We start from the raw sequence: 27,485 nt of genomic DNA on the forward strand, positions 1-27,485 counted from the left end.
TGCTTGAAACCGGAATCGAACCAAGCTACTTCATCAAGCTGCTCATTCTAATTTTAAAATCAATCACAACCATCTACCTTCCTCTCCGCTCATCATCCACGAATTCTATCAAATTGCGTTATCAAACTCATGCACCCTTGTTTCGCTGAATGCTGCCACCTGCTTGGCTACGGTTTGATAACAAACGACGATACCGGTCCCGAATGCAATGAGTGAGAGAGAAAGAGAGAGAGAGAGTTATGGGGATAGAGGGGGGTAGGCAATAAAACGATGCCTTTACCCCTTCATTCATTAGACGACCAAACCGCACGATTTGGTCTATCGTGGGCCAATCGAACGCATTTTGGGGAAGAAGAATCAAACGGTCGTTGATAAGATGTTTGATTGTTTCCCCTTTCCCTAGGCTCTGGGCTCCCCGTGCCCTAGCAGTTTCACCGTGCGTGGACCGGTTTTGAGCTGGTCGATTTTAGCGGGCCAGTTTTATCGATTCGCTGTGGTCTCGAACGTACCGATCTTAGGCGTTTTTTCGTACGGTATTCGAGACCTTCACGAGTTAAATCCCGGCCCGGTTTTTATCTTTTTGTCCCCTCGGCCACGACGGTCTTGCGCCGGTCACTCAGATCAGTGGCATCTCATCTCTGAGCTTCTTTTTTCGGTGTTCTTATTTATGCGCTCCCGAATACGGACCGTTCGAGGGCCAAAGATTATCGTTGCCGCGTTTCAGAAAACACGTTTTAAAAATAAGCGAAGAAGAACTTGACGAACACATATGTTAGCAGATGGTGATGAACCATTATGGAGAAAAAATCGTTCATTAATATTGAGATACCTGTTTAATAGGTTGTCGAGCCTCTGCTTTTGCTTGCACGCTATCGACCACATGCAGCCAAACCGGTACTCACTATTCACGCGTAAGCTTCCAAATTTGCATAACCCAACATTGATTTGGCCGAGCGCGATGAAGATTCACAAGCCAGAACTTTATGTTTCGATTAGGAACCAGTTTTGGGGGTTTCCCCAAATCCAACATCCACAAAACATTAGATCTCACTATTGCTTTATTATTTCGTCTTCTCCGCCGATAGTGGCAAAATCAGATCACTAACTTCCTTGCCACGGCAGAGTGCGGTTTAGTGTCCGTCTTTTCTTAAGTTACAATCCAGTTGTTGTGCGAAGTTTTGGGTGATTTTCTGTGTAATAATGTATTGTTCACTGAAACGGTTTCTTGTAGTATGTGCGTTTCTGTGTTTCATGTCGCATGCATGTGGACAAGAAGAGGATTATTTATCTTGTGGTAGACGTAAGGTGAAGTCAGTTTACCTTATTCATCAAGGAGTAGACGCGAAGGCCGGTCACTGGCCGTGGCATGCAGCAATCTTTCATGGAAATGGCGGGCAAGAAGAATATCAATGCGGTGGATCCATACTAGATCAGAATACTATTCTCACAGGTACTTCATAAAACAAAATATTCTAGATTTTATTGAAACTTACAGTTTATGTTGTTTTATTATTTTTTTACAAGCATCCCATTGCGTGCATACACATAGAAGTTTGATATCTGCAGCTCACGTGTCAGTACACGTGGGACAAATTCATCTGAAAGAAGCAAGTGAATATACGCAAATACACGGTGTGCAGGAGATTATACTTCATCCGGAGTTTAGCAGTAACAGCTTTAACAATGATATTGCGTTGATCAAACTTAACTCTAACGTTACAATGAACAAGTACGTGCAACCCGTGTGTTTGTGGACCATGGACAGCAATCAGGAAATGATCGTAGGCAAAAACGGAACGATCGTTGGATTCGGATTGAACGAGCAGGATGTTGTGTCGGATCAACTGAAACAAGCATTGATTGGTGTGATCGATCCGTTGACGTGCATTGCAAGTGATCGTGCAGCATTTGGACCTGTGCTGACGTCGGATATGTTCTGTGGGAAAGGACAGATGGGTGTGGGAGCGTGCAATGGAGATAGCGGTGGCGGCATGTTCTTTGAAGTCGGTGGCAAATGGTTCGTGAGGGGCTTGGTGTCTTTCACTCCTCTGCGTGGAAATACCGGACTGTGTGATCCACTCAAGTACACGGCGTATACCGATGTGGCCAAGTACCTAGAATGGATTAAGAAGTATATTGATCAGCGAGTGCTGTCCTTCGAAAGCGATGTGCTGGATATAGACTATGAAGAAAAATTACGATTATTCAACTTCAAGACATGCGGTGTAATATCGGCCATAGATGCTATAGATGGTACTACTAAATGGAAACTGCCCTGGCTTGGGTTTGTCACACCGCAGAATACCAATGAATATAGATGTGTTGTTACACTCATAAGCGAATGGTATGCAGTAGGACCTGCTCATTGTTTCAGGAATGACGGCGATGAGTAAGTATTATAGTTTTGTTTAGAAAAGAGGTTATTTTAAAAATTAAATTTCATTTTTTTCCAACACCAAGAGCTTTCATTATTCTAGATGTTGGAAACGTATACCCTAACTCAAGTTGTATAGTTAGCTCTGCTCCTCACGCTACTGCCATCACCTGTGTCCATCGCCCCCATAAAAGGCCTATTCGAAGGATCATTGTGCATCCGAATTTCAGTCCCAGCAATATTGAGGATAATATTGCTCTTATCAAGCTGCTGGCCCCAGCAGACACCACACTGCCGTACGTGAAGCCTATCTGCCTGTCTGTAACGGCTGAGCTTAGAACGAACGCAAAGACAAACTTACACGTAGCAACGGATTCAACGACTGATGAGCATTACTACAAAAACATGCCCGTCCGCTATCTAGAGTCTGCTGAGTGTATGAAACAGTACACAAAACAGAATATCACGTTGAATCTGGGAAACAATAGACTCTGTGCAGAAATAGCGAGCAAGCAGGACGAACAAAATTGCAATGCACTTATAGAGGGATCACCGCTCCAGGAAATGAAGATGGTCGGGGGCAAGGAGCAATACTTTCTGCGTGGATTCGAGCTCCACGGACGGGCATGTGATTTTGAATCTGCATCACCAATGTACATCAATATCGAACGATACATTGACTGGATACTGTACAACATGAAATACAACGTTCTAGAAGAGTTGGATGGTAATTCAGCTGTTAACATACTTCAAAAAACACTCAGAAAGGAGTGGAGCATGTTGCAGCAGCAACCTGGAAAGGAAAAGTTGGGTCTTTTTGATATGGATACCTGTGGCACACCCAATGCGCTGTCCAATACGATAAATGCCTTTCCATGGGTCGGGTTCCTTCTGGATGCCAAAAATCATGAAGATACATATCCTTCCATCAATAGTTTAGTAGTGCTCATAAGCAAATGGTATGCATTGGCCCCGTATAGAAGTTTTCATAACGATGTACATTGGTAAGTGAATTTGTGTTGTGTGTAAGTGATCAATTTTCAATAATTTCTCCTTCCGTTCACCTCCTAGGCGGTTTCTCTTACTAGGTCAGTATAATTCGGATGATTCCGGTGACTGCTACGATAACATATGTAGAGAAACACACCAGGTGGTAGAAATCGAAAATGTTATCTTCCCTCCTGAACATCTAAGATACGGGTTTGCATTAATAGAGCTACTCGAACCGCCGAATCTTGACGACAAATTTGTCAAACCCATCTGTTTGCCGTTCATGGACCAGCTGCATAGGCACAATCAGACAGAAGTGTTAATATCGTCCAAGGGCGATTCGTATAAGATTGAAAGTAAAAAGTTAACGACGGTTGATGACCGGAATTGCCAACAACGATTTTTACTAGAAAAACATTTTCATAGCCACAATGAGAACTATACGTGTGCAATCGAGGCGGAAAAGCTTCGAAAAATACCATTATATAGCATGCTGGGCAGTCCGATGCAGAAGCCGATACGCTACGGAGAAAGCACGCGCTACTTTCTGTACGGGATGGATATCGAAAATGTATATGGTCAATATAGTCTTTTGCCTTTGAAGTATGGTCCCTACCTGTTTGAGAGTGTTACCAAGGAAGCACTTGACTGGATAGTGGAGAGCATGCGGGTAAAATGGCGCCAAACTTCATTCATCAGCACAAGCAAGAATGAACGGGTGCATTTGAGCCCAGTTCAGCATGCTTCCAAGAGGGCATTGTTTAACTTTAACACATGTGGGGAATCATCAAGCAGCTATCCAATGCCGTGGATGGGGAATGTATTCTCCAATGCACCGTTTTTCAACCTAAGCAGATGTTTGGCAACACTCATTAGCGACCGATACGTTGTTGGTTCAGGATATTGTTTCAGTGATATTAACCCAGAGTAAGTACAGTCACATATATAGTTTGATATCATATCAATTATATGTATTTTTTCAGATATGTAATAGAATTTGGATTTCCTAAAGAAAACCCTTTTACAATAGAATGTTTTAAGACAAATGACTCTGCATCTTGTCCTCTTCCTAAGCAAAGCGTTGCAACCCAAAGGATCTTCTTACATCCACGATACAACCGAACCAACTATGGCAACGATATTGCGATGGCTAAGCTTGCTACTCCTGTGGATACATCTCAACCAAATGTGAAGCCCATCTGCTTGCCGATTATTGATGAAATACGTAGTTATGATACATCGAGCTTGGTTTTGGATATTGGAGATTACTCGAATAATCAAATAAAACTGCTCAACGTTGATGACAGATATATACATCTGACGGAATGTAAAAAACGGTGGCAAGGTTTGAAAGTTAAATTTACAATCGATGAGTCGAAGCATTGTGTGATTAAGAGACGTACGATCGATGAAGAATGTGTTCGTGTATTCGTTGGTGCATCGCTTCACTCATTGCAAAGACTAGAATCGAGTGAAAGACACTTTCTGCGCGGATTTCAAGTGATCTTTCCCGAATTTTGCAGTCTCTACTATCCTACAGTTTACACAAACACAGATGGGTATATGGATTGGATAATGGAAACTATGGAGGAGCCAGAAAAACTACCGTTTGATCTACGAAAGGTTCTATATTTTAGTGAAAAATAAAACAAAATCCTTTTTCACCTTTCCTGTTGGAAAGTGAACAATCAAAATGAATGGAAATTTCTTGACAACGATCTATTTTGGTATAAATGCATGGAAACCGTACGGGTTATTAACTTTAGAGCTGTGTTTTAATCGATACGTCATATTTTTCATCAGAACTGAAAACGCCATCCCAAGCCTGTCCGATTTGTATGGACTTCAAATACGAGTTGTTTCTGACTTCCACTCCCACTGTAACGGAATGATCGTCAGAGGTTTTTCAAAACCGACCGAATTACATGGGGACGTGCCGTAATCACAAAAAAAGCTTTGTAAAAAACCGCAAAAAAAAGCAGCTCAGCTCAAAAAAGCTCTATAAAAAAGAAAAAAAAGATACATTTACTGAAGTTTTGGAATTTAGCGTTTGTAAACCCAAGCCAGTCTCGTCGTACAGCCGTCAACTCGTACGACTTAACACTCTGGGCGCTGGCATTTTGCATCAGCTTTCTGCGGAGAAAACAGTAAAAGATAAGAGAGCGATGAGAGCGTTTCATTGGCTTACGATCGTTCACTCTCTTTCCGATCCTCACGTACGATGCTGCTTCTGCAATATGCGCTCTCTCTTTCTTCCCGCTGCAATGCGCTCTGCTGAGAGTTGCTGAGAGACCAATCACAAAGAAGGGGAGTGAACAAAGCTGTGATTCCAAAGCGAGCCACACAGCGCCCAGAGTGTTAACAACAAGCCCGTCATGGGTCAAGCCCCAAATGGACCGTGCCCCGATACGTAGGACTGACTATCCTGCTATGGGGGGAATCCATAAGTTACTGAAAGCCAAGCCCACAAGTGGGTACAGGCAGGCCTTGACCGACAACGGTTGTTGAACCAAAGAAGAAGAAACCCATTGCTATTCAACTTTGTTTATCCCACTTTGAATACTCACCCACTTGGGTAATCATAAATTCAGTTGAAAAGTGGTTTTAAGCATTTTAATTTGGCTGCAAAAAAGCAATACCATGGCGAATGTGTTTCAAAAGCAGGTTCAAAAGAGTCGCAAAGTTACTCATGTTTACTATAAGGCCAACCCAACCCTCAAGAAGAGAGAAATCTGAAGAAGAAAAAAAACAAACTGGTTTGCTGCTGTCCGGTACATTCTTCCTAGTCGCTATGTTGTCAAACCACTGATGATGCTTATGTGCTGATAACCACAAGCGATCGTACAGTTGCTCTTCTCGCGGAAGCTTCATAGTTTGTTTCTTGATAGACTGTTTCTGGCGGTCGCGCTAAAAATTCACAGACCCAAACATTTGATTCGATTAAAAACCTGTTTTTAATTCTAACAAAATGAAACATTCACGCAACATTGGTTCGAGCTTTCAAGCAAGATAGCACATTAGGTTTATTCTTTCATCGCATTCTCTAGCCATCGGCAAAGAAGCGAACAGTATTCATTTACAGCTTTGTGACGGTGCTGTGCAGCCTGGCACCTTCAGTTCGCCAAATATTTTAGAGTTTTTGAGTGCAATTTATAAAATTTATTTTATTATCATGCATTGTTCGCTGAAAAGGTTTCTTCTCTTGTTTGGGTTTCTGTATTTGCTGTCTAAAACACGAGCACAAGAGAATCAGATAACCTGTGGCAGACGCAAGGTGAAGTCGGTATACTTTATTCACAATGGTATCGACGCGAAGGCTGGCCACTGGCCATGGCATGCGGCGATCTTTCATCAAACGGCCGGAAGGATGGATTACGCCTGCGGGGGCTCCATCCTTGATCAGAACACTATTCTAACAGGTAAGATGCGTATAAAATATACCTACCATTTCACGAGAACTCACCGAAATCGTTTGATTATTTGCTATAAGCATCACACTGTGTGCATGGTCGCAGAAGTGTGATCTCTGCAGCTCGTGTGTCAGTACACGTGGGACGAATTCATCTTAAGGAAGCAAGTGAATACACGCAGACGCTTGGTGTGCAGGAAATAATAGTTCATCCGGGGTTTAGCAGTAACAGCTTCAACAATGACATTGCCCTAATAAAACTGAACTCCAACATAACGATGAATAAGTACGTGCAGCCCGTCTGCCTGTGGACTATGGACAACAAGCTAGATTTGATTGTGGGCCGAAACGGAACGATCGTTGGATTCGGCAAAAACGAGCATGATATTGTATCGGATCAACTGAAACAGGCGTTGGTTGGTGTGGTCGATCCGTTGACGTGCATTGCAAGTGATCGTACAGCGTTCGGAATTGTTCTGACGTCGAACATGTTTTGCGGCAAAGGGCAGATGGGGGCGAGCGCGTGCAACGGAGATAGTGGTGGTGGCATGTTCTTTGAAATCTCCGGTAAATGGTTCGTGAGGGGCCTGGTATCCTTTACTCCGCTGCGTGGAAACACTGGACTGTGTGATCCACTCAAGTACACCGCCTATACCGATGTGGCCCAGTACCTAGTATGGATTTCCCAGTACATTGATCAGCGAGTGCTATCATTCGAGAATGACGTGCTGGACATAGACTATGCGGAGAAGCTACGACTGTTCAACTTCAAAACGTGCGGTGTGAAATCTTCAACTGTTCTCAACGATAGGGCTGGATGGACACTGCCCTGGCTTGGTTTTGTCAAAGCTCCGAACGAAGCTAAATTCAGATGTATTGTAACGCTCATCAGCGAATGGTACGCTGTCGGGCTAGCGGATTGCTTTTCGAACGATGGAGTTGAGTAAGTGTTGCTTTACTGTTACCCTTAGGAAACACTAAATTGATGAGTTCTTTTTCACCAACAGAGCTTTCGTTGTGCTAGGTAGCAATCGGGAATACCCCAAAGTGGAATGTTTCTATCGGAATGAGTCGACCGTTTGTTCGCATCCCTCACAGACACGTCGAATTCAACGAGTTGTACGCCACCCAAAATTCGGTACAAACAATTTTGCGGACAATATCGCGTTGATTGAGCTGCTGAGTCCAGCCGATACAACCCAGCCGAATGTAAAGCCCATCTGCCTGCCTGTTACGCCCGAGCTTAGAACGAACGCAAATACACACTTATCGGTAGCGTCATTTTCAACGGCAGAATATTCTACCAAAAACATTCGCGTTGATTATGTGAACTCTGTGCAGTGTGCTGGACAGTACGCCGAACGGAAGATTGAGTTGGTTCTGGAAAACAAACTGCTCTGTGCAGCAATTGCGAGTAAGCAGGATGATAAAAATTGCATTCCTCTGTTTCCGGGCGCATCGCTCCATGAAATGAAGATATTCAACAATTCGGAGCGATACTTTCTACGGGGATACGAGCTGATTGGGCTGGCCTGTCGTTCGCAAGACCCGCCCGTTTACAACAATATCGAAGCGTATATCGACTGGATACTGTACAACATGCGGTACAACGATCCGGAGGAAACTTCCGGAATAGAAAGTTTACCAGAAAATCAGTCGCTACAACTTCAATGGAAGAAAAAGCAGCAGGAGTCAGGGAACGAAAAGCTTCGTCTATTCAACATGAACACCTGCGGAATACCGGAATTCATTAATGGACCGGCAGGCCGATTTACCATCTTTCCGTGGTTGGTTTCGATAATCCGAGCAGAGAACATTTTAGGTTTCGACACTTTACCGCCCATCGATAGTGTAGGAGTGTTGATAAGCGAACGGTACTTTCTGACAAACGCTCATCTAGTGCAACAAAAGGCATGGTGGTAAGCACAACTTTCCATTTCGTATCTTCAAAAGTACACGCTCAATACCTTTCTTTCCATTCCATTCCACAGGCGCTCGGTTGTCCTTGGACAGTTTAACTATATATTTCAGCAACGGTGTGCCGGCGACACTTGCTTTCGGGCAGTTGAGGCAGCAATTCGGAGAATAATCGTTCATCCGAACTATGCAGAAGATCCGCTCAGTTATAATATCGCGCTGGTCGAGCTTGCCGAACCGGCAAACCTTCTCAATCCAAGCATCAGACCCATCTGCATGCCATTCCTCAGCGAACTGCAGAACCAAAAACCGATTGAGGTAGTTGTTGCATCGAATGAGTTACATGTTATGAAAATTAAACCACTGACGGTACTCCATACAACCACCTGTCAACGGCAACTGGCACTGGAAGGGTTTCTGACCTCGAAGCAAGCCGTGCCCTGGTGTGCAGTTGATGAGGACAATCGTATACAGTCGCTACTACTGAATGCAGGTGCGCCACTGCAAGCCCGATTGCATTTCAGTAGAGATGAGGATCAGCGAGTTTTTCTGCGCGGCATCAACCTACGCAACAATCTTCCGAACGAGCTACCGTACCTACCGGAGCTGTTCACCAATGTTGATCGGTTTCTCGACTGGATTGTGGACAACATAAAGGCCAAAGAGCTCAACGCACAATCGAAGGCCGATTTGATCAAGGCCACGGATAGGCGTATCAATTTGCCACCAATACAGAACGCTTCCAAGAGAAAAATGGTCAATTTCAGCAACTGTGGAATCATGCCCTCTGCGAATGAATCGTCCAATAGTTATCCAACTATCCCGTGGTTGGGTTTCTTATATTCTAATGCGACCAATAAAACACCGAAAAGATGTGTAGTCACGCTAATAAGCGAATGGTATGCTGTGAGTTTGGCGGCATGTTTCAGCGACAATAGTAAGGAGTAAGTGATCCTCGTACGGTTGATTTGATTTGCTGGTAGTATACTAACCAGTGATATTATTTGCTTCGTAAATTTTAGACACTCTATACTACTGGATGGTAAAACTCGTTGGGGATGCATTCAATCAGCAACATGTCTAGACGATCCTTCCAAATGGATACCAGTGCGCCAGGTCATCATCCACCCACAGTACGATAGTGTTAATCATCGAAACGATATTGCGTTAATTCATCTTGCCAGGGCGTTGGATACATCTGACCCAAATGTCAAACCGATCTGTCTTCCCGTGCTGGACGAGGTACGCAGCTATGAAACATCCAGGTTGGCTACCATTGAAGTAAACGCAGGAACTGCTTACTTGCTCAATCCCAACCCAGGTGAGCGGTACGTTGAATCGTCCGAGTGTCAAAAACGTTGGAATGATTTGGCAGTCAACTTTGCGATTGACAATAGCAAGATATGTTTTTCGTTTAAACTATCACCAAACAAGCAATGTTTCGGTTTGCTGATTGGTTCGTCGCTGCAGACAATTCAACAGACCAGTTCGGGCGAGAGACACTTTCTGCGAGGCATACTTCAGATCAAGCCATTACTGTGTGAGCTACACTATCCAGTAGTGTACATGGACACAGAGCGTCATCTGGATTGGATAATAGATAATATGGAAGAGGTGGAAAAAGTTTCCAATCCATTTGGATTGCCATACGATTTGAGGGAAACACTGCTATTTTACTAATCAACATGCTAGGTTTAATGCACAACAATAGAAATGCATGGCACATTTTACTACAGTTTCTTTGCAATTCACACGTATACCGAAAGAAAACGGATATTTTTTTTATAAGGTTCCTTTTGTGTGTCGAAATGAGTAGCTATAATCAACATCTTCTTCAGAATGTACTGTTTACAAGATTGTTCGAATGGTTTTCAAGTTCTTCTTCTTATTGGTGTAACCATTATACTGTTATGACGACCCCGCTGGAAATCGATTTCGTTCGGCCTTATAAGAGCCGCCGCACCTAATGAATACAACAACAGGACGCACCTGAGTACATTTACTCATGTTCTAAATCAAGCTCGTCCCGCATTTTAAGAGTGCATCCATCCAGTAGACCAGCAGGTCCGTCCAAATATACCTTTAAGTATGATGCCAACCTGACCAGGGCATGAATGCCGATACATCGAATGGTAAAAAATAAGATTCAGCATGACCAGCATGGTCTGCGTTGCCCTGCGTTCTGGCAACATAGAACACGCTAAAAAGATAAGGAAATAAACCACCGAAAAAGAGAAACTAATGACAAAGAAGAGAAGCGAAATGTGTAAATGTATTTTATTGAAAACCTGTTGCCACATCTAGCCGATTCCGGATTTACGATCTGTGACATGGAACTTGTTTTAGTGGCTGGGTGGGTCTCGGTCGGTCGTTTTGTTGTAGAGAAATACACACTGTTTAGAAGCGGTTGAACATAGACGTATATTTGCATTGGTACATACGAGTACACATTCCTTTAGAGAATATGTTTAATTTGTAAAAAAGGTAGCATTACTCTACGGTTTGTTGTGGGTGACCTATCAAACGGTTGCTCAAGAGAATCGGTTAACGTGTGGTAGACGCAAGGTGAAATCGGCATACCTTATACATAATGGCATTGATGCTAAAGCCGGTCACTGGCCGTGGCATGCAGCGATCTTTCATCGAAAGGGTGAGCAGAATGAGTACGCTTGCGGTGGAGCGGTTATTGACGAGAACACTATTCTCACTGGTAAGTAGAAGTTGTGCATATCTGCCTAATAATCCGCGACTACTTGTATTTTACTGTACATTATTTTACTCTGTTTCATTTAATAATTTGAGCACATTAACTATCCTGTTATCTCATTTCGTCGCTTCAGTATATATGCTAAATCTGAATCTGCTACCGGCCATTCTGTATAAGTTTATTTAAAGATTCAATCTTCTCGTTTTCCCACATCCAGCGGCTCACTGCATCTACACATCGAGCGGAATATTACCAACAAACTTGATATCTGTTCATCTTGGAAAGTCGAACCTCAAGGAAGAGAACGAATATACACAAATTCACGGTGTGCATGAACTTATTGTACATCCAAAGCAGTGGCGGGTCAAGCCTCTCCGAGGCCCTAGGCGTTATGGTAGACGGGGCCCCTTCACCAAATCCATCGCGGGGGGGGGGGGGGTTTGGTGTACGAATCATACACTGCAAATTGTATAAGTTTGCTGCAGTTACATGTTTTACTGAAAGCTATTAAGTAATACATGGTACTGAATATCAGTAAAACAAATTACTGAAAATGCAGCTATTTATTCTACCAAAACGACATGTCTGAGCTTCAAAGGAAAACATACTGCGAAGCCCACTTGCTCGTGATGAACAAAAATTTGATTTGGTAACCGCTTACAGACACCCCGATAAATTTTAGGTGCGTATTCGGCCAAATACCCATTATACCAAATCAACAAACTTCTTTCGACAAAATACAATTCACATCTGTATAAAACTTTATGAAACAGAGATGAACATAAGCAGAATGGACTGCCACCCGCGCATCAGTAAAAACCCCAATTTTAATACTTTTTTTCGCCAATTTTCAATCGATAGTAATGACTTAACAATCATTAATATCAGAAAGGCTTTGTGGTATGTTAAAATTTTGGGTACTGTGGATACTGTTTCGAAGCGGACTTTCGACACTTGATCGTCTAGGCCAGGGGTCTCCAAACTACGGCCCGCGGGCCGCATGCGGCCCTCGAGAGCCTATAATGCGGCCCGTGATGATGTTGTAAAGGATAATGTAAATATCATATATGTTTGACAGTTTCCATCATTTTTTAAATTTTTACTAAACCAAGACAAGAATCAAGTTACTATAAAAGAAAAATGCAGAACTTTAAAATATTTATTAAGTATTTTCTTGTCAAAACAAGATTTAAACGTTCTCATTACCAAAAGTAACGCGTAAATGGCCCTCAACAACGATATTTACGAAGAAATGCGGCCCGCGAACTGAAAAGTTTGGAGACCCCTGGTCTAGGCGATCATAAAAACCTGTAGGACGTTGGAGTTTAGAGGGCTTACCTTGGGTAGGAGGACATAAGTAAACTCCTTAAATGAGAAGTCGATAGATGATGGATGGGCTTAGTCCTATCCTGACAATCCGAACAAATCTGACCTGCCATGATCGTTGTTGTTGGTTTTATCTATACTCAATAGAGGTTAAAGGTCGGAAAGTTATCGTTTTCGCTAAGCTAGTTACGTTTGTCTTTTATGGACAAGAACGATGGTTCTAAACGATATTTTCTTTCCTACTTTACAATTTCCAGCACGTGTTTCATAATACGAACGATTTGATTTAAAATCGTCATCGTGAGCATAACATGAAAACAATATTTTGCTTTTACGTTGGTTTACCTTTACAATGAATACTGAAGTACCGTCTGTCTTCGAATTACGGCCACTTCATTTTCAATCGGTCAAAGCGATAACTTCTTGCACGCTGGAAAAACAATATTTTCATTCGAAAGTAACTGGAAATACCTTGTATTGCAGTATGTTTGTCTCAAGTAATCCACGGACCACAGGTTGGAGACCACTGCTTTAGATCAGCTGCTTTCTAAATGATCGAGCGGTGAGGGCCAGGAGAATGCATTTGTTTTATACATACTTTATTATATTATTACAGTTAATACACAAAATGATATGATATTTATGTTATTAAACAATGCGATTGGTTATTGGTTTTCTTACATTATTATATCATCCAAGCAAGTTTCAAATTCATTTTATTAAATTACAATAACCAAAATTGATTGTAAAGATTCTTCAATTAAGAGTCTGCAGCATAGTGTGCAAAAGTCATAAAAAGTTCAAAACAATAAAGCAAAATCGCAATATCGCTTCTTAACGTACCCTTCCTTCCATGTTTCAAATTGTTTTCTAGGATATTTCTGAAGATGGCACAAAATAGTTAACAACTGAAAAAATATCGAGACAAACGTACAATCGTTCAGTACTATTATGAGGCCACTGACAAGTAAGGCCAGATCAGACGAATTGATAGTGCATTTCTTTAAAAAAAAGCTCCAAGAAAATCGTTGCATCCTTAAAAAGCAATAGAGTGTAACCATTGTTCTCGTAAAATCAACAGTTAGGTTTTTATGGAATTATTCGTTTCTATTTTCTAATTTCTCCTCAAATTTGACCATATTGATTGGTCCGACAATCCATGTTATGGTGATCAAATTTGGAATAGTTCAACGATATGAATTGTCATATTAAAATATGTTCAGTTAATTTTTAATGAATAGGATCTTCCTATCTTTCAAAATCGCGCAAATATTTTCTCGGGCCTGACTGCATATTGTGGTGGGCCGGACTTTGCCGATAGCTTAATTAGTTCAAATGTTACGCGATCATTCATATCGATATTTCCTTTCCGTCGACCCTTCCAAATTTGACCCAAACCCTTCAACAGCTTGCCTTTCCACCATCACTTCGTCCAGTCCACAATTTTAACTGGGGCCCCAAAGGTTAGCCGGGGCACGAGTTCTTAGTTTTTGCGTGATAACATACACACAGGCCAAATTAAAAAACGCACACATCGACATCGGAATCGATTCTTGAATGAAACCTAAACAGATAAAAAGAGCGTGCTTGGTGTCAGCCAATTTTTCTTGCTTATTTCTACGGCTACGAACCGTTGTGTTGAGATCGGTTTCGGAGCCTTTTAATGTCGTATGTGCATGTAGTTTGTGTGAGGCATCTCTTGTAACGGATTTCGCTTTACCCAACTCGCGCGTAGCGTTCAATGCATTTAATAAAACGCTTTGGGCCATCGATGATGAAATGATATTGTTTTGACCTCTGGGCATGTATCGCAGCGTTCTACGCTTCCAACTAAGGTGCACATGGTAAACAAAAATATTGCACATGTTAAAAAGGCAAATGTTTTCTGCTTCTGATAGTAAAATGCTTCTGATAAATAAAATTAATATGCCTCTGATAGGTCTGGTAGTAATAGTAAATCTGATTGTAAACATAACCCCCGGGGGAAAAATGGGGATATATTAGGTTGACAACATCAAATGGAAGGGGCCCCTCAATCGACCGAATCATCAACGGGGCCCCCAAATGGCCGAGGCAATGGAGATTGTTCTTCGTATTATGGCTGGATGTAGATGCATCTGTAACGGTTTTTGGTCTTGTTGTATTCGCAAAATTGAAATAGTCGATAAAAACCATATATAAATGAACATGGTCCATAGGTTCCTTGAGTATTTTTATACCCTTCCCCCCTTCCTTCTAACTGAAACCTTTCCCATTTCCCCTTCTCTTCGGTCCACAAACTTGATGTGTTCGATTAGGGCCAAGAATGAAAATTTTAGTTTTTGCATTAAAAGACACACACAATCCACTATCCCAGGCCAGGAATGTGAATACCATTTTTCGTGTGAAACAGCTGTCTGCTTTCGACACAAAATCGCAAAGCGGTAGCAGGGGCCCCGTATACAAGAACAAGACGGTTCATCCCAGCCAAGAGTGCACACAATGACATCGATTTAACCATTTCTCGAATGAGACCTCAACCCACTGAAGGACCGTTGACCAAACGACCTTCCTAGACTTTTTGAAGCAACGCGAGCTTGGTGTCAATTTTTCCTGCGAATTTCTCCGGCTACGAGCCGGTGTATTGAAATTTTGTTTAGGGGCCTTTAATTTTTGTCTGTGTATGATTTGTGATTGTGGCTGTTTTAACGGGTTTTCTTTGTGGTTAAACGCAGCGCTGTTCTGTGTTCCGTGCATTGGATTTTAGCAGCAAGTGTCTCCGCGTTTTTTTGGTGAGCTCGTGCACGGACCATCCACACCAAGACACCAAATGGACGGGGTCCCTTATTGATGGGGCCCCTAATAGACGGGGACCCTTATTGATGGGGCCTCCTTACCGACGGGGCCCTTACCGACGGGACCCCTTCATCGAAGAGTCCACATAATCGTTGAGGCCCCGTAAACCACCTTTGAGTTTTGGCTTCAGTATAGCTGTAACGGTTTTTTATTTTGTCTTCACGCAAAAAGTTGTATGTAAATACAACTATGTTCCTTTTTCGAGTTCATTTTTGGACATATGAATACCACCCCTTCCCGATTTCCCCTATTTGTCAGTTGACCACAAAAGTTGAGTAGGACCTCACATGAAAATTTAAGGTTTTTCGTTAAAAGCAGGCACGCTCCACGATCTCAGGCTTGAGATGTGAATACCATTTTTCGCGTGAAAACAGCTGTCTGTTTTCGGCACACATCTGCAAAACAAGTATAGGGGTCCCAGACAAGCGCAGGCACGTTTCATCCCAGCCAAATTGAAAAGCGCACACATCGATATCGATGGAATCGTTTCTCGAATGAAACCTCTACCCACTGGAGCATCGTTGCTTGCTTGATGTTAGTCAATTTTTCCTGCTAATTTTACCGGCTACGAGTCGGTGTATTGATATTGTGTTTCGGGGTCTTTAAATTTTTGCTTGGGTGTGTTGTGTAACGGGTTTTCGGTGGTAGTTAAGCGCAGCGTGCTGTGCATTCCATTTTAGCAGCAAGTTGCTCTGCGTGGTTTTGGGTTTGGGTGCTCGTGCACAGGCCACCCACACCAGCAAAAATTAACGGTTTCTCGCTCTGTCCAATACTTTGCGACAACGATGATGAGGTATTGATTTGAGCTGTGCGCGCATGTCGCAGCGTTCTTCGCTTGCGACTGTGATGCAAGTATTGGCAGATTTCTTAGAACATTTAATGTGCTGCTTTGAGTAGTATGGGGCCCCGGTATTTCGGTTCGGGTCCTTGACAAAATACAGTGAGTGAAGCGATGGGAAAAATGCATTAATTAAAAATGAGTCTTTTTAAAATAGATGGTAAAAGTCCCATCCAGAGGGGGGGGGGGGGGTAGAATCGATACGAAGTCGAACATCCACAATGACGGGGCCCCTAGATCGCCGGGGCCCCTGGCGGCCGCCCAGTCCGCCCACCGTTTAACGCGCCACTGATCCAAAGTACAGCTCCTCGAGTATTATCAACGACATTGGTTTGATCAAGCTAAGCTCGAACATAACCATGAACAAGTATGTGCAACCCGTCTGCCTATGGACCATGGACAGCAATCAGGAGTTGATCGAGGGCACAAACGGAATCATCGTGGGATTTGGTAAAAACGAGTATGATCTTGTATCGGAGCAGCTCAAACAGGTTTTAATTGGTGTGATCGATCCGTTGACATGCATCGCAAGTGATCGCGTAGTGTTCGGTACGCATCTAACATCCGAAATCTACTGTGGAAAAGGACAGATGGGAGTGGGAGCGTGCAATGGAGATAGCGGTGGCGGCATGTTCTTTGAAGTCGGTGGCAAATGGTTTGTGAGAGGCTTGGTGTCTTTTAGTCCGCTGCGTGGAAATATCGGACTGTGTGATCCACTCAAGTACACCGCCTATACCGATGTGGCCCAGTACCTAGAATGGATTTCCCAGTACATTGATCAGCGAGTGCTATCCTTCGAGAATGACGTGCTGGACATAGATTATGAAGAAAAGCTACGACTGTTCAACTTTGGTACTTGCGGTGTGAAATCTTCAACTATGCTCAATGATGGATCGAGCTGGACACTTCCCTGGCTTGGGTTTGTCATCCTGTCTGGAGCTGCTGACACTATACGCAGTGCAAGATGTGTGGTGACATTAATAAGCGATTGGTACGCGATTGGTCCTGCACATTGTTTTGCTAACGACGGTATCGAGTAAGTATACTTTTACCAGTGTCATTGTGTACAGTTAAATTTTAAACACCTTTTCTTAATAGACGATCTATTCTACTCGGAGGACCATCGGAATCGACGAAATCAGAATGTTTTGATCGTCATGGAAGCACACAATGTACTTATCCGACCCAAACGTTGCAGATTGAAAGAATCATCACCCATCCGAAGTACGATAGCAATAACTTTGGGAATAATATAGTGCTGATTGAGTTGCTGGAAGCAGCCAATACAACACAGCCGAACGTGAAGCCCATCTGTGTATCAGCTATTGCAGAGCTACGAACAAATGAGATGACCAACTTATCCGTGGCAACCTACTCAAGGCGAACGACTACATATGGAGATCAAGCCGTACACCAAACCAGCACAGAAGAATGTATGCATCGGTACGCTGACTTAGGGTTGACCATCAGTTGGAAAAACATGAGATTCTGTGCACGAACGGCTACCAATGATAACCCGGACTGTGTTTCCCTGAAGAGTGGTGCTCCATTACATCAGTTGCGTTCGCTTGGGGAATCGGAACGATACTTCTTACGTGGGTTTGAAATATTAGGCCTCGCTTGTACATCTGGAACACCACCAGCATACAACAACATGAATGAATATCTCGACTGGATATTATATAACATGAAAAACGACATACTAACTACAGTGGATTCCGTGAATAATTCAAAACCTAGCATAGCTAAACAAACTCTCGAAATGGAATGGAGCATGTTGCAGCAGCAGCCGGGAAATGAAAAGATGCACCTGTTCGATATGAACAGCTGTGGTTTAGCTCGCACGCGCAATCAGAACTTGGGACAGGTAACTGTCATGCCATGGATAGGATTCTTAGAAACGGTAGAAATTGTCACCGATGCGTACCCTACGGAAAGAAGTATAGCAGTGCTCATAAGCGAATGGTACGCATTGACCCCGAAACGTAGTGTACAAAACGGTGCTGTTTGGTAAGTGCTTTAACATAGCGTGAAAATGCCCAATGTTTGATGCGTCTCTATTCCGTTTCAGGCGATCACTTTTGCTGGGCCAGTATAACCCTGGTTTTTCCATAAACTGCTACACTAGAGAATGCGAACCAACAATCCAGCTGGTGGAGATTAGGAGGATAATCATCCCTCCAACCGACCAACCGAGACAGTTGTATGCATTGCTAGAGCTTCTTGAACCAGCTAATCTAAAAAATCCGTTCATTAGCCCGGTCTGTATGCCCTTCATGAACCAGCTGCATCGTAACAAATCCACAGAGGTGGTTATATCGTCAAATCCGGGCATTCCATTTGCCATTGAAAGCAAAAAGCTATCTGTTATTGATAACCTCAGCTGCCAGCAACGACTGCTTGCTGAGAGATTTACCGTCTCCATCGAATCAACCACCTCATGTGCAATCGAAGCGGATAAGTTCAAACAAACGCCTTTGGCTTCTTTCATAGGCAGCCCGTTGCAGATGCCGGTACGGTTTGAAGGACGCACTCGTTACTTTCTCTATGGCATGGATGTAAACGAGCCAGGAAGATTCTCCAGCCTAATGCACGGTCCGTATTTGTTTGGAACGTTCGAGTTGGCGGATCTAGATTGGATAGTGGAAAACATGAGAGAAAACCAATGGCAAACTTCATTCCTCGGTAATGCGGGGAATAAAAGAGTGAATTTGAGGAAAGTAAAGCACGCATCAAAGCGGACATTGTTCGATATGAAAAATTGCGGGAAATCATCAAGCATGCATCCTTTACCATGGCTAGGACTTGTCTCGACCAATGCACCGTATTTCAATGTGACCAAATGTACGGTGACACTTATAAGCGAGTGGTACGCTATTGGTTCAGCACACTGTTTCGGCGACGATATACAAGAGTAAGTAAGGATGTGCACTTTTAAGGATTGTGTTTATGTACGCTTGACTTAGCTTGACACAGTGATCCCATATGATTCAGGAAAATAATATTTAAACCCTAGTGCAACAACAGCTTCACATTGCTACATAGAATTTAGGAAATTTTTAGATGATATGATTACAATTATTTCATAAATATTTGACTAGTCGGTAAGGTTCTTGTTTTTTTTATGGATATTTACTTAGAAATCTTTTTTTCCTGATTTCAGACATTTTATAATATTCGGAGACAATGCTGATACTGCTAAGATGGACTCTTCAGCTAATAATAGCTCTGATTCATTCCCTCCTCCTACTCAACTGATTGTAACCCAGAAGATATTCGTGCATCGGCAGTACAACGCATCCAGCTATGACAACGATATTGCTCTGGCTTTGCTGGCCACCCCTGCGGATACATCTCAGCCAAATGTGAAGCCCATATGTTTGCCGATCATTGATACAATTCGTAGCTTTGACACATCAAGCCTCGTAATGGCTGCCTTTGGTTCTACCGTAGTAGCTACATACTCAATTTTCTACGTAGATGATAGATACATGGACCTGGCCGAGTGTCAAACCCGGTGGCAAGACGTTAAGGTGCGATTCACTATAAACAGTTCGAAGCATTGTGTGATTCCCAGACAAACGGTCGAAGATGTATGTGTCCGTACGTACCGCGGCGCTTCGTTTCACTCCCTGCAAAGATTTGAATCGAGCGAGAGACACTTTCTGCGCGGGTTTGCAGCAATTTTGCCAAAAACATGTAGTATTTACTATCCCATAGTTTACACAAACACTGATGCCTATTTGGATTGGATATTGGAAACAATGGGGCAGCCAGCAGGTTTGTCGTTTGATCCGCGAAAGGAACTTATTTTTAGCGAAAAGTAATGGAATGTTACTTTTGTAAGACAGGCAAAAGTATAAGTACGAAGGAAATAAAATAAACTCTAAGTTGCACAAAACCTTAAATAATACGATATTGCCTCCCCTTTTTTACCCCAGCAGGTTGGCCGATCCAACCCGTTACTATAAAGTATACAATATCGACAACTTTTACAATTCCCAATAAAAAATCTAGACAAGAATGTGTAGTTTGTGTGTACCCCACAACATGTTCCAGCTCCATATGGAGCGATTCCTTATTCTCGATTTCGCCAAATAAGAAGAAGATTCTCTATTGTTTCAATGCTCTGTATATGTTGTTTCACACATCGCTCTATTTCGTCTCGTCTTTCCTCTTTTATTTGCACTTCTTCTTCTTCTTTTGGCTCAACAACCGATGCCGGTCTAGGCCTGCCAACCCACTTGTGGGGTTGGCCTTTCAGTGACTTATTGATTTCCCCCCATAGCAGGATAGTCAGTCCTACGTATGGCGGCACGGTTCATTTGGGGCTTGACCCATAACGGGCATGTTGTTAAGTCGTACGAGTTGACGACTGTACCACAAGACCGGCTTTAGTCTTAGTCAGTCAGAAATTCACAAAGTGTAGAAACCAAAATGTATAAAGTTGGAGAAGGAACAAAATATGACACTCTGATCCGTATGACAAAGTGCTGACTGATGATTCTACCAGCCTTTGACGAAGCATCGCTACGGGAAACAGCGAAGAGAAGAGAATGATGTGACTGGGACCTAAAACCGAAGCACAGCACAGCACAGCACTCCCCCGAACTCACTCTGCGTTTTGTCGTCTCACTTGCACATGTGTGTAAGCTACGAGATCAACTGATCGGTGGTCAGCATTTATAAACTGGTTTGATTCACCGTAGACCTTGACTTTGGGAGAATCGGAGGGTACCAGAGAGTTGATGCGTTTGGTTCTGCGTTGCTTTTGATGGGGCCAATCGACCATAGAGTTAACCGACAGTTGTGATGCTTATTTAACACTTTTAGTGCCAAGTTGATTGTTTTCGATTATCGCTTCTTGTTCTCATTTCTTCTTTCTTCTCACCTCATTTATGCAACTTAGGCGTGGCGTGAAAAAAAGGAATATATTTGCTGAATCAAGATTTTTTGAAGAAGATTAGCAAATTACTCCATAGAAAGATTGAAATGTTCAACTTCCCAGGCATTCAGAACATTTATATATTTTTTTATGTAAACATTTGTTGGCTGATGTTAATGTACCTTCTCATACGCTGGAGTGCTTATGCTTATCTTATGCCGTGGAGTAAAGTTCTTTTATGTTAAAAAAGCTTAGGCTCAGACTTCTGACGCTACCCAATCGGCTGGACAGAAGGCTGATTTGATAGTATCCGCTGGTTGGTATTTGCATGTTTCAACACTGTTTTTTTTTTCAAGGCCTTACGCCTTGACCGTTCCTTCTGAATAAAAACACACATACTCATTCACATTGAATGATGAAGCGCTACGGAATGGAATTTTATGTTTTCGTGTATTTTAAAACCAGTTTTAGGCTTTAGCAATAATAAGCATACACACAACATTAGACAGAGCTTGAGAACAAGATAGCCAAAATTAGCACATTGGGTTAAACTCTCAGCGTCTTTCCCGAACCCGGCTAAGGAGCATCATTCACAACCTTGCAACGGGACGGTGCGGTCTAGTGTTTTCTGTTCAAGCTTTTGTGTGAAATTTGGGTGTTTGATTTATTAACCATGTGGTATTCAGTGAAATGGGTGTTTAAAGTGCTTAGCTTTCTTCATGTTATATCGCAAACCCTTAGTTTAGAGAATCGTTTGTCATGTGGCTTACCTAAAGTGAAGTCTTCATACATTTTCCAAAATGGCATTGACGCTAAGGCCGGTGATTGGCCGTGGCACGCCGATATTTTCTATCTCAACGCCGAAAGAACGGATTACGCTTGCGCTGGTTCAATCCTGGACGAGAATACTATTCTCACAGGTACATTGATGACTGTGACACCTGTAGCTGTAGCTCCATAACTCACGTGGCATAACTGTTAACGGTTTATTTATTCTCAAGCATCTCATTGCATGTATACTCTGAGCGGTATGATCTCTCCGACTCGTGTGTCAGTACACGTGGGACGGATCCGTCTTCACGAGGCAAGCGAATACACACAAATTCACGGTGTGCGGAACATAATACTTCATCCATGGTTTAGTAGCTACAGCTACCGTAATGACATTGCTCTGATCAAGCTGAGCTCTAACATAACGATGACAAAGTACGTACAGCCCATCTGTCTGTGGACCATGGACAGCAAGCTGGATACGATTATAGACGGCACTGGATTTGTCGCTGGATTTGGTCTGAACGAGCAGGACGTTGTATCGGACCAGCTAAAACAAGCTACGATTAAAGTGGTGGATCCGTTCACCTGTGTAGAAAGTGATCGCCCAGCATATAGCCCCCACGTAACATTCAATATGTTTTGTGGAAAAGGAAATCCAGTTGCGAGTGCGTGCTACGGAGATAGAGGCGGCGGTTTGTTCTTGGAAGTTGGGGGCAAATGGTTCGTAAGGGGCTTGCATTCGTTTACCCCAATGCGTGGAAATACCGGACTGTGCGACCCACAGAAGCCCACCGCATATACCGACGTGGCCAAGTATCTGGACTGGATTTCGCAGTACATTGACCAACGAGTGCTGCACTACGAGATGGATATAGACCTTGCAGAAAGGCTTAGATTGTTCAACTTCCAAACGTGCGGTGTGAAATGATCTGCTTTTGTAAAGGGTGGTCTGAGATGGACACTGCCTTGGGTCGGATTTGTCAGAGCACCGAATGAATTCAAATCCAGATGTGTTGTCACACTCATAAGCGAATGGTATGCAGTTGGACCTGCACCTTGTTTCCAGTACGACGGCGTCGAGTAAGTATGGCTTTGTTCTGTTACTTAGGTTACCTAATACAATTTACTCCACTGATTTTGTCTTTGTATGTGTTTTGTCTCTAAAAAGACTTTTCGTTGTGTTAGGTAGCAACAACGAACACTCGAAATCAGAATGTTACGATCGCAATCGGGCTATTACATGCACGCAAGCATCACAAATAAGAAAAATTCAGCGAGAGATCCTACACCCAAAGATTAATCGTAGGAATTTTGCGGAAAGTATCTCGCTGATCGAATTGCAGAGCCCGGCCGACACCAGCCAGCCGAACGTGAGCCCTATCTGCCTGCCTGTGACGCCCGAGCTTAAAACGAACGCAAAGACAAACCTACACTTGGCGGCCAGTTCAAGGACAGATAATTCTTTCAAAACTTTTCCCGTCCGCTATGTGGAGTCGGACGAATGTACGAGACAGTACGCCGAACGTAAGGTTTTGCTCGATCTCGAAGATAATAAATTTTGTGCAGAACTTGCAAACAAGCAGGATGAGCAGTATTGCATTGCACTGATACAGGGAGCGCCACTCCAGGAAAAGAAGCTGTTCAATGGTACGGAGCGGTACTTTCTGCGGGGACTCGAGTTGCGAGGATTTGGTTGTTTTTCACAGCCATCGCCTGTTTATAACAATATCGAAAGCCATCTCGACTGGATACTGTACAGCATGAGGCACAACGAACCGATAGAGATCGCTGAAGAGGAAAGTAAGCCAGAAAACGGAATGTTACAATCAAAATGGACAAGACTGCAGCAGGAGCCAGGGAATGAAAAGCTTCAGCTCTTCAATATGAGCTCGTGTGGTATACCGCACATCCCAAATGCTGAAAACAGTTCCGTGTTCGTCAATCCCTGGATGGTGACAGTACTTGGCTTGGAGTATAGCATGAATGAGGACATGCAAATACAAATCAATAATGTTGGTGTACTGATAAGCGAATGGTACTTTCTGATAAATGCCCATTTAGTGTCACAGAAAGCATGGGGGTAAGTACGGCTTTGTTTTAAAAAACATGGAAATTACTCGTTCATAATTATCTTACGTTTTTCCATTTTAGGAGAGAAGTTTATTTGGGTCTATACTATCTTGCCCTACAAAGCGAATGCGTCGGTGACTCTTGCAAACGTCCTGTTAGGGTTAGCATACAGAGCATTACGATTCATCCTAACTATGCTCAAGACCCGCTTAATCATAATATCGCTCTGGTCGAACTTGCCGAGCCGGCAAACCTTCACAATCCAGACATAAGACCTATTTGCATGCCATTCTTCAAAGAACTGCAAAACAAAAAACCGCTTGAGCTGATTGTTTCATATACAAATAATGTAGAAGGCGTAACCAGCAAAAACCTACCAGCACTCAACCCGTTCACTTGCCAACGGAAATTGGAACAGAGAGGAATCTTTACGTCGACGAAAACCGTGCCCTGGTGTGTAATCGATGAGGACAGGGAGGGACAATCGCAGCTACTAAATGGAGGGGCAACACTGCAAGGTTTAATGAAGTTCGATCAGTATGTTAGATATTTTTTGAGAGGGATTAATTTGCCCAACAATATACGGTACGAGCTACCTGAACACCTGCAACTGTTCACCAATGTCGATCGATTTCTCGACTGGATTGTGGACAACATGAAGTTTAAGGAGTATAAAGCATCACCGAACACCGAACTCTTCAAAGTTACAGAAAAACGTATCAATTTGCCACCAATACAGGCCGCTTCCCACAGGAGATTGTTCAATTTCAGCAATTGTGGAATCATGCCACTCAAGAATGAGTCGTCCAGTAGTTATCCAATTATCCCGTGGATGGGGTATTTAACATCAAATATAACCCCCAACATGCCTAGCAAATGTGCAGTTACGCTAATCAGTGAATGGTACGCCGTGGGCTTGACAGGTTGTTTTAGTGGCGATAGCCTACAGTAAGTTTTTTTTTTTTTTTCAACAATCGACGTTGCTTTATGATGGATTCGGAATCATATTCTAATAAACTTTCAGATACTCGATCCTGTTTGGTGTCAATAGCGTCACAACCCATACAGACTGCATTGATGTAGCGACTGGATGTGGTGCCCCTACACAACGGATACCAGTGCGCAAGGTCGTCATCCATCCACAGTACGATAGAATTGACCATAGGAACGACATTGCGTTGATTCAGTTTGCAAGAGCGGCGGATACATCTCAACCAAACGTCAAACCAATCTGCCTTCCAGTGTTGGATGAAGTACGTAGCTTTGATATATCCAGCTTAGTGCAAGTCAGGCAAAATATAGACGACACTAAGTTCGAATTATCTAAAGCAGGTAATAGACACGTCGAATCGACCGAGTGTCAAAAGCGTTGGGATAGTTTGGCAGTCAAACTTCCCATCGAAAACAGAAAGATGTGTTTTTTGTTTGAAATAGCACCCAACAATGAGTGTTTCGATCTACTGATCGGATCGTCGCTGCAGACAATTCAAGTAGTCGGTTCGAAAGAAAGACATTTTCTACGCGGTATCCTTGCGATCAAGCCGAATTTATGTACACTATACTTTCCGCTATTATATACCGAAACAGATAATCATTTGAATTGGATATTGAATAATATGGAAGAACAGAAAAAAGTTTCCAATCCATTTGGATTGCCATACGATTTGAGGGAAAAACTAATTTTCTATTGAATACGTTATCAATTTTAAGACAAATAGTCTGAAAACAATTGTTAAAGTAAACAACTTTTTATTATAATGTATGATAAGCAATTAAAGCATCGAAGATGAAACACATCACACACTTATGAATCAGAAAAAAAGGAAATTTTAACCGGGAATGGCAACAAACCTAATAAAATCGAGAATATCGTATATCCCATTAACGAACCTTTGGAAGAGAGCAAGCGTAATATTAATATTAGAGTTAATGAATAAGGAACTGTTTAGTAATGTCAAGATCATAATGAAAACAACTCCTTTCCCTCTGCCGTGCCTCGTGTGTTGTGTAGGGGCAGACAACGAAAGAATTCACATTGAATTGATTGTTAGTGATTTACTATTCATATATTACCGTGGTTCCATAGACTCGAATGAAATGTTAAATAACCAAACGGACGTAGTTACGCCAGATTAAATACGCGCTTCCCATTTACAACCAATCATCATCATCATCATCATCATCATCATCATCTAGAAATCCATTTTGGCGATATTTGTGTAGTTAAAGTCCGGGCTACACTTCGTCTAAGCTTCATGATATTCAACACATAAAAGTAACATCACTTAAATGCCACTAGTTGGATGGCTGTAAAATTCGGAACATTAGACATCTGTTTGAACACTTAAAAGCTGTTTTGGAGACGAATGTTTCACTTAGTTGATCAATATCAATGTCTTTGCTGTTGTCACGTGCAAACGACTTGCTAGTCGGAATGTTGTCAACACGCATGATGTTGCTTACATGCTATCATCCACATGCGATCGTACCGGTTTTGCTCGCTCTTCATGCGGAAGCTTTTTAATTTGCATAATATGATTTTGCTGAACCCGATGAAGATTTAAAGATCCGAATTTTTGTCTCGATTGGAACCAGTTTAGGCTATTTACCAAATTCAACATCCACCGAATATAATGAGAAAATTGTTTTATTCTTTCGTCTGCTTCATCGATCATCACAAAAGGCGATTGCTAGCATTCTTGATGCGGCACAGTGTGGTCTAGTGTCATTTATAATCGTTCATAGGGTATACTTATATTTGTGAGAAATAAGTGTGTTTGATTGCACTAAATTATTTGCGTTTCTATTTTTCCTATTGTATGCATGTGGACAAGAGGATTATCATTAAGCGTGAAGTAGAAGTAATGTCAGATTTCCTTATCCTCATTGGCGTCAAAGCCGATCACTGGCCGTGGCATTTAACAATCTTTCATCGTAACCATCGACAGAAGCAGAATATGAATGCAGTGGACCCATGCTAGATGAGAATACCATTCTCACAGGAATGTCATAAAACAAAATATTCTAGATTTTATTTAACTATATAGTTTATGTTGTTTTATTAACTTTTTACAAGCATCTCATTGCGTGCCCACAAATATAGGTGCAATAGTATTGAACGTAGTTTAGATTCATTCAATCAAACGTAGAAACTTCATCTCGAAAATAATAATAATAAATAAGAATAAAATAATAAAGCTTTAACACACCTCAAGAAGAAGTACGTAATATATGGAAGGACCATCATTCAATCTGCTTTGGGCTTCACCAGATCACACTGAATACTCGTTCATTGCATTTGTTCATAGCCAAGAAATGCTTTTGCAACGTTTCACTAATACTTGTGTAGCTGACAAATGT

General features: G+C 42.4%; 4 protein-coding genes across 7 annotated transcripts; all 4 read left to right on the forward strand.

The window, feature by feature from the left end:
* Positions 1–1,629: 1,629 nt before the first annotated feature.
* Positions 1,630–5,091, forward strand: LOC121598876. 2 transcript variants are annotated; one of them, XM_041926224.1, is made up of 4 exons: positions 1,630–2,389; positions 2,461–3,378; positions 3,446–4,291; positions 4,348–5,091. In XM_041926224.1, the coding sequence occupies exons 1-4, from the start codon at positions 1,722–1,724 to the stop codon at positions 5,009–5,011; spliced, it is 3,096 nt and encodes a 1,031-aa protein (XP_041782158.1). In that variant the 5' UTR covers positions 1,630–1,721; the 3' UTR covers positions 5,012–5,091. The 2 variants fall into 2 exon arrangements, with proteins under 2 accessions (XP_041782158.1, XP_041782159.1); XM_041926225.1 differs by having other exon boundaries at positions 4,439–4,644.
* A 1,176-nt stretch (positions 5,092–6,267) lies between these two features.
* On the forward strand, positions 6,268–10,425 carry LOC121598873. Its single transcript, XM_041926220.1, has 5 exons — positions 6,268–6,783; positions 6,855–7,716; positions 7,781–8,692; positions 8,765–9,634; positions 9,713–10,425. Exons 1-5 carry the CDS (start codon positions 6,537–6,539, stop codon positions 10,368–10,370), a joined length of 3,549 nt encoding a protein of 1,182 aa, XP_041782154.1. The 5' UTR covers positions 6,268–6,536; the 3' UTR covers positions 10,371–10,425.
* A 6,186-nt stretch (positions 10,426–16,611) lies between these two features.
* LOC121598878 lies at positions 16,612–20,341 on the forward strand. The gene is made up of 4 exons (XM_041926226.1): positions 16,612–17,432; positions 17,495–18,406; positions 18,468–19,310; positions 19,560–20,341. Exons 1-4 carry the CDS (start codon positions 16,756–16,758, stop codon positions 20,221–20,223), a joined length of 3,096 nt encoding a protein of 1,031 aa, XP_041782160.1. The 5' UTR covers positions 16,612–16,755; the 3' UTR covers positions 20,224–20,341.
* Positions 20,342–22,052: 1,711 nt separating this feature from the next.
* On the forward strand, positions 22,053–26,078 carry LOC121598879 (phenoloxidase-activating factor 3-like). Of its 3 annotated transcripts, XM_041926227.1 has the most exons (5): positions 22,053–22,201; positions 22,283–23,135; positions 23,241–24,135; positions 24,207–25,073; positions 25,150–26,078. In XM_041926227.1, the coding sequence occupies exons 2-5, from the start codon at positions 23,093–23,095 to the stop codon at positions 25,814–25,816; spliced, it is 2,472 nt and encodes an 823-aa protein (XP_041782161.1). In that variant the 5' UTR covers positions 22,053–22,201; positions 22,283–23,092; the 3' UTR covers positions 25,817–26,078. The 3 variants fall into 3 exon arrangements, with proteins under 3 accessions (XP_041782161.1, XP_041782162.1, XP_041782163.1); XM_041926228.1 differs by having other exon boundaries at positions 23,224–25,073; XM_041926229.1 differs by having other exon boundaries at positions 23,241–25,073.
* Positions 26,079–27,485: the final 1,407 nt, after the last annotated feature.

The sequence above is a fragment of the Anopheles merus genome, chromosome 3L (genome assembly GCF_017562075.2).
Source record: "Anopheles merus strain MAF chromosome 3L, AmerM5.1, whole genome shotgun sequence".
Classification (NCBI taxonomy): Eukaryota; Metazoa; Arthropoda; class Insecta; order Diptera; family Culicidae; genus Anopheles; species Anopheles merus.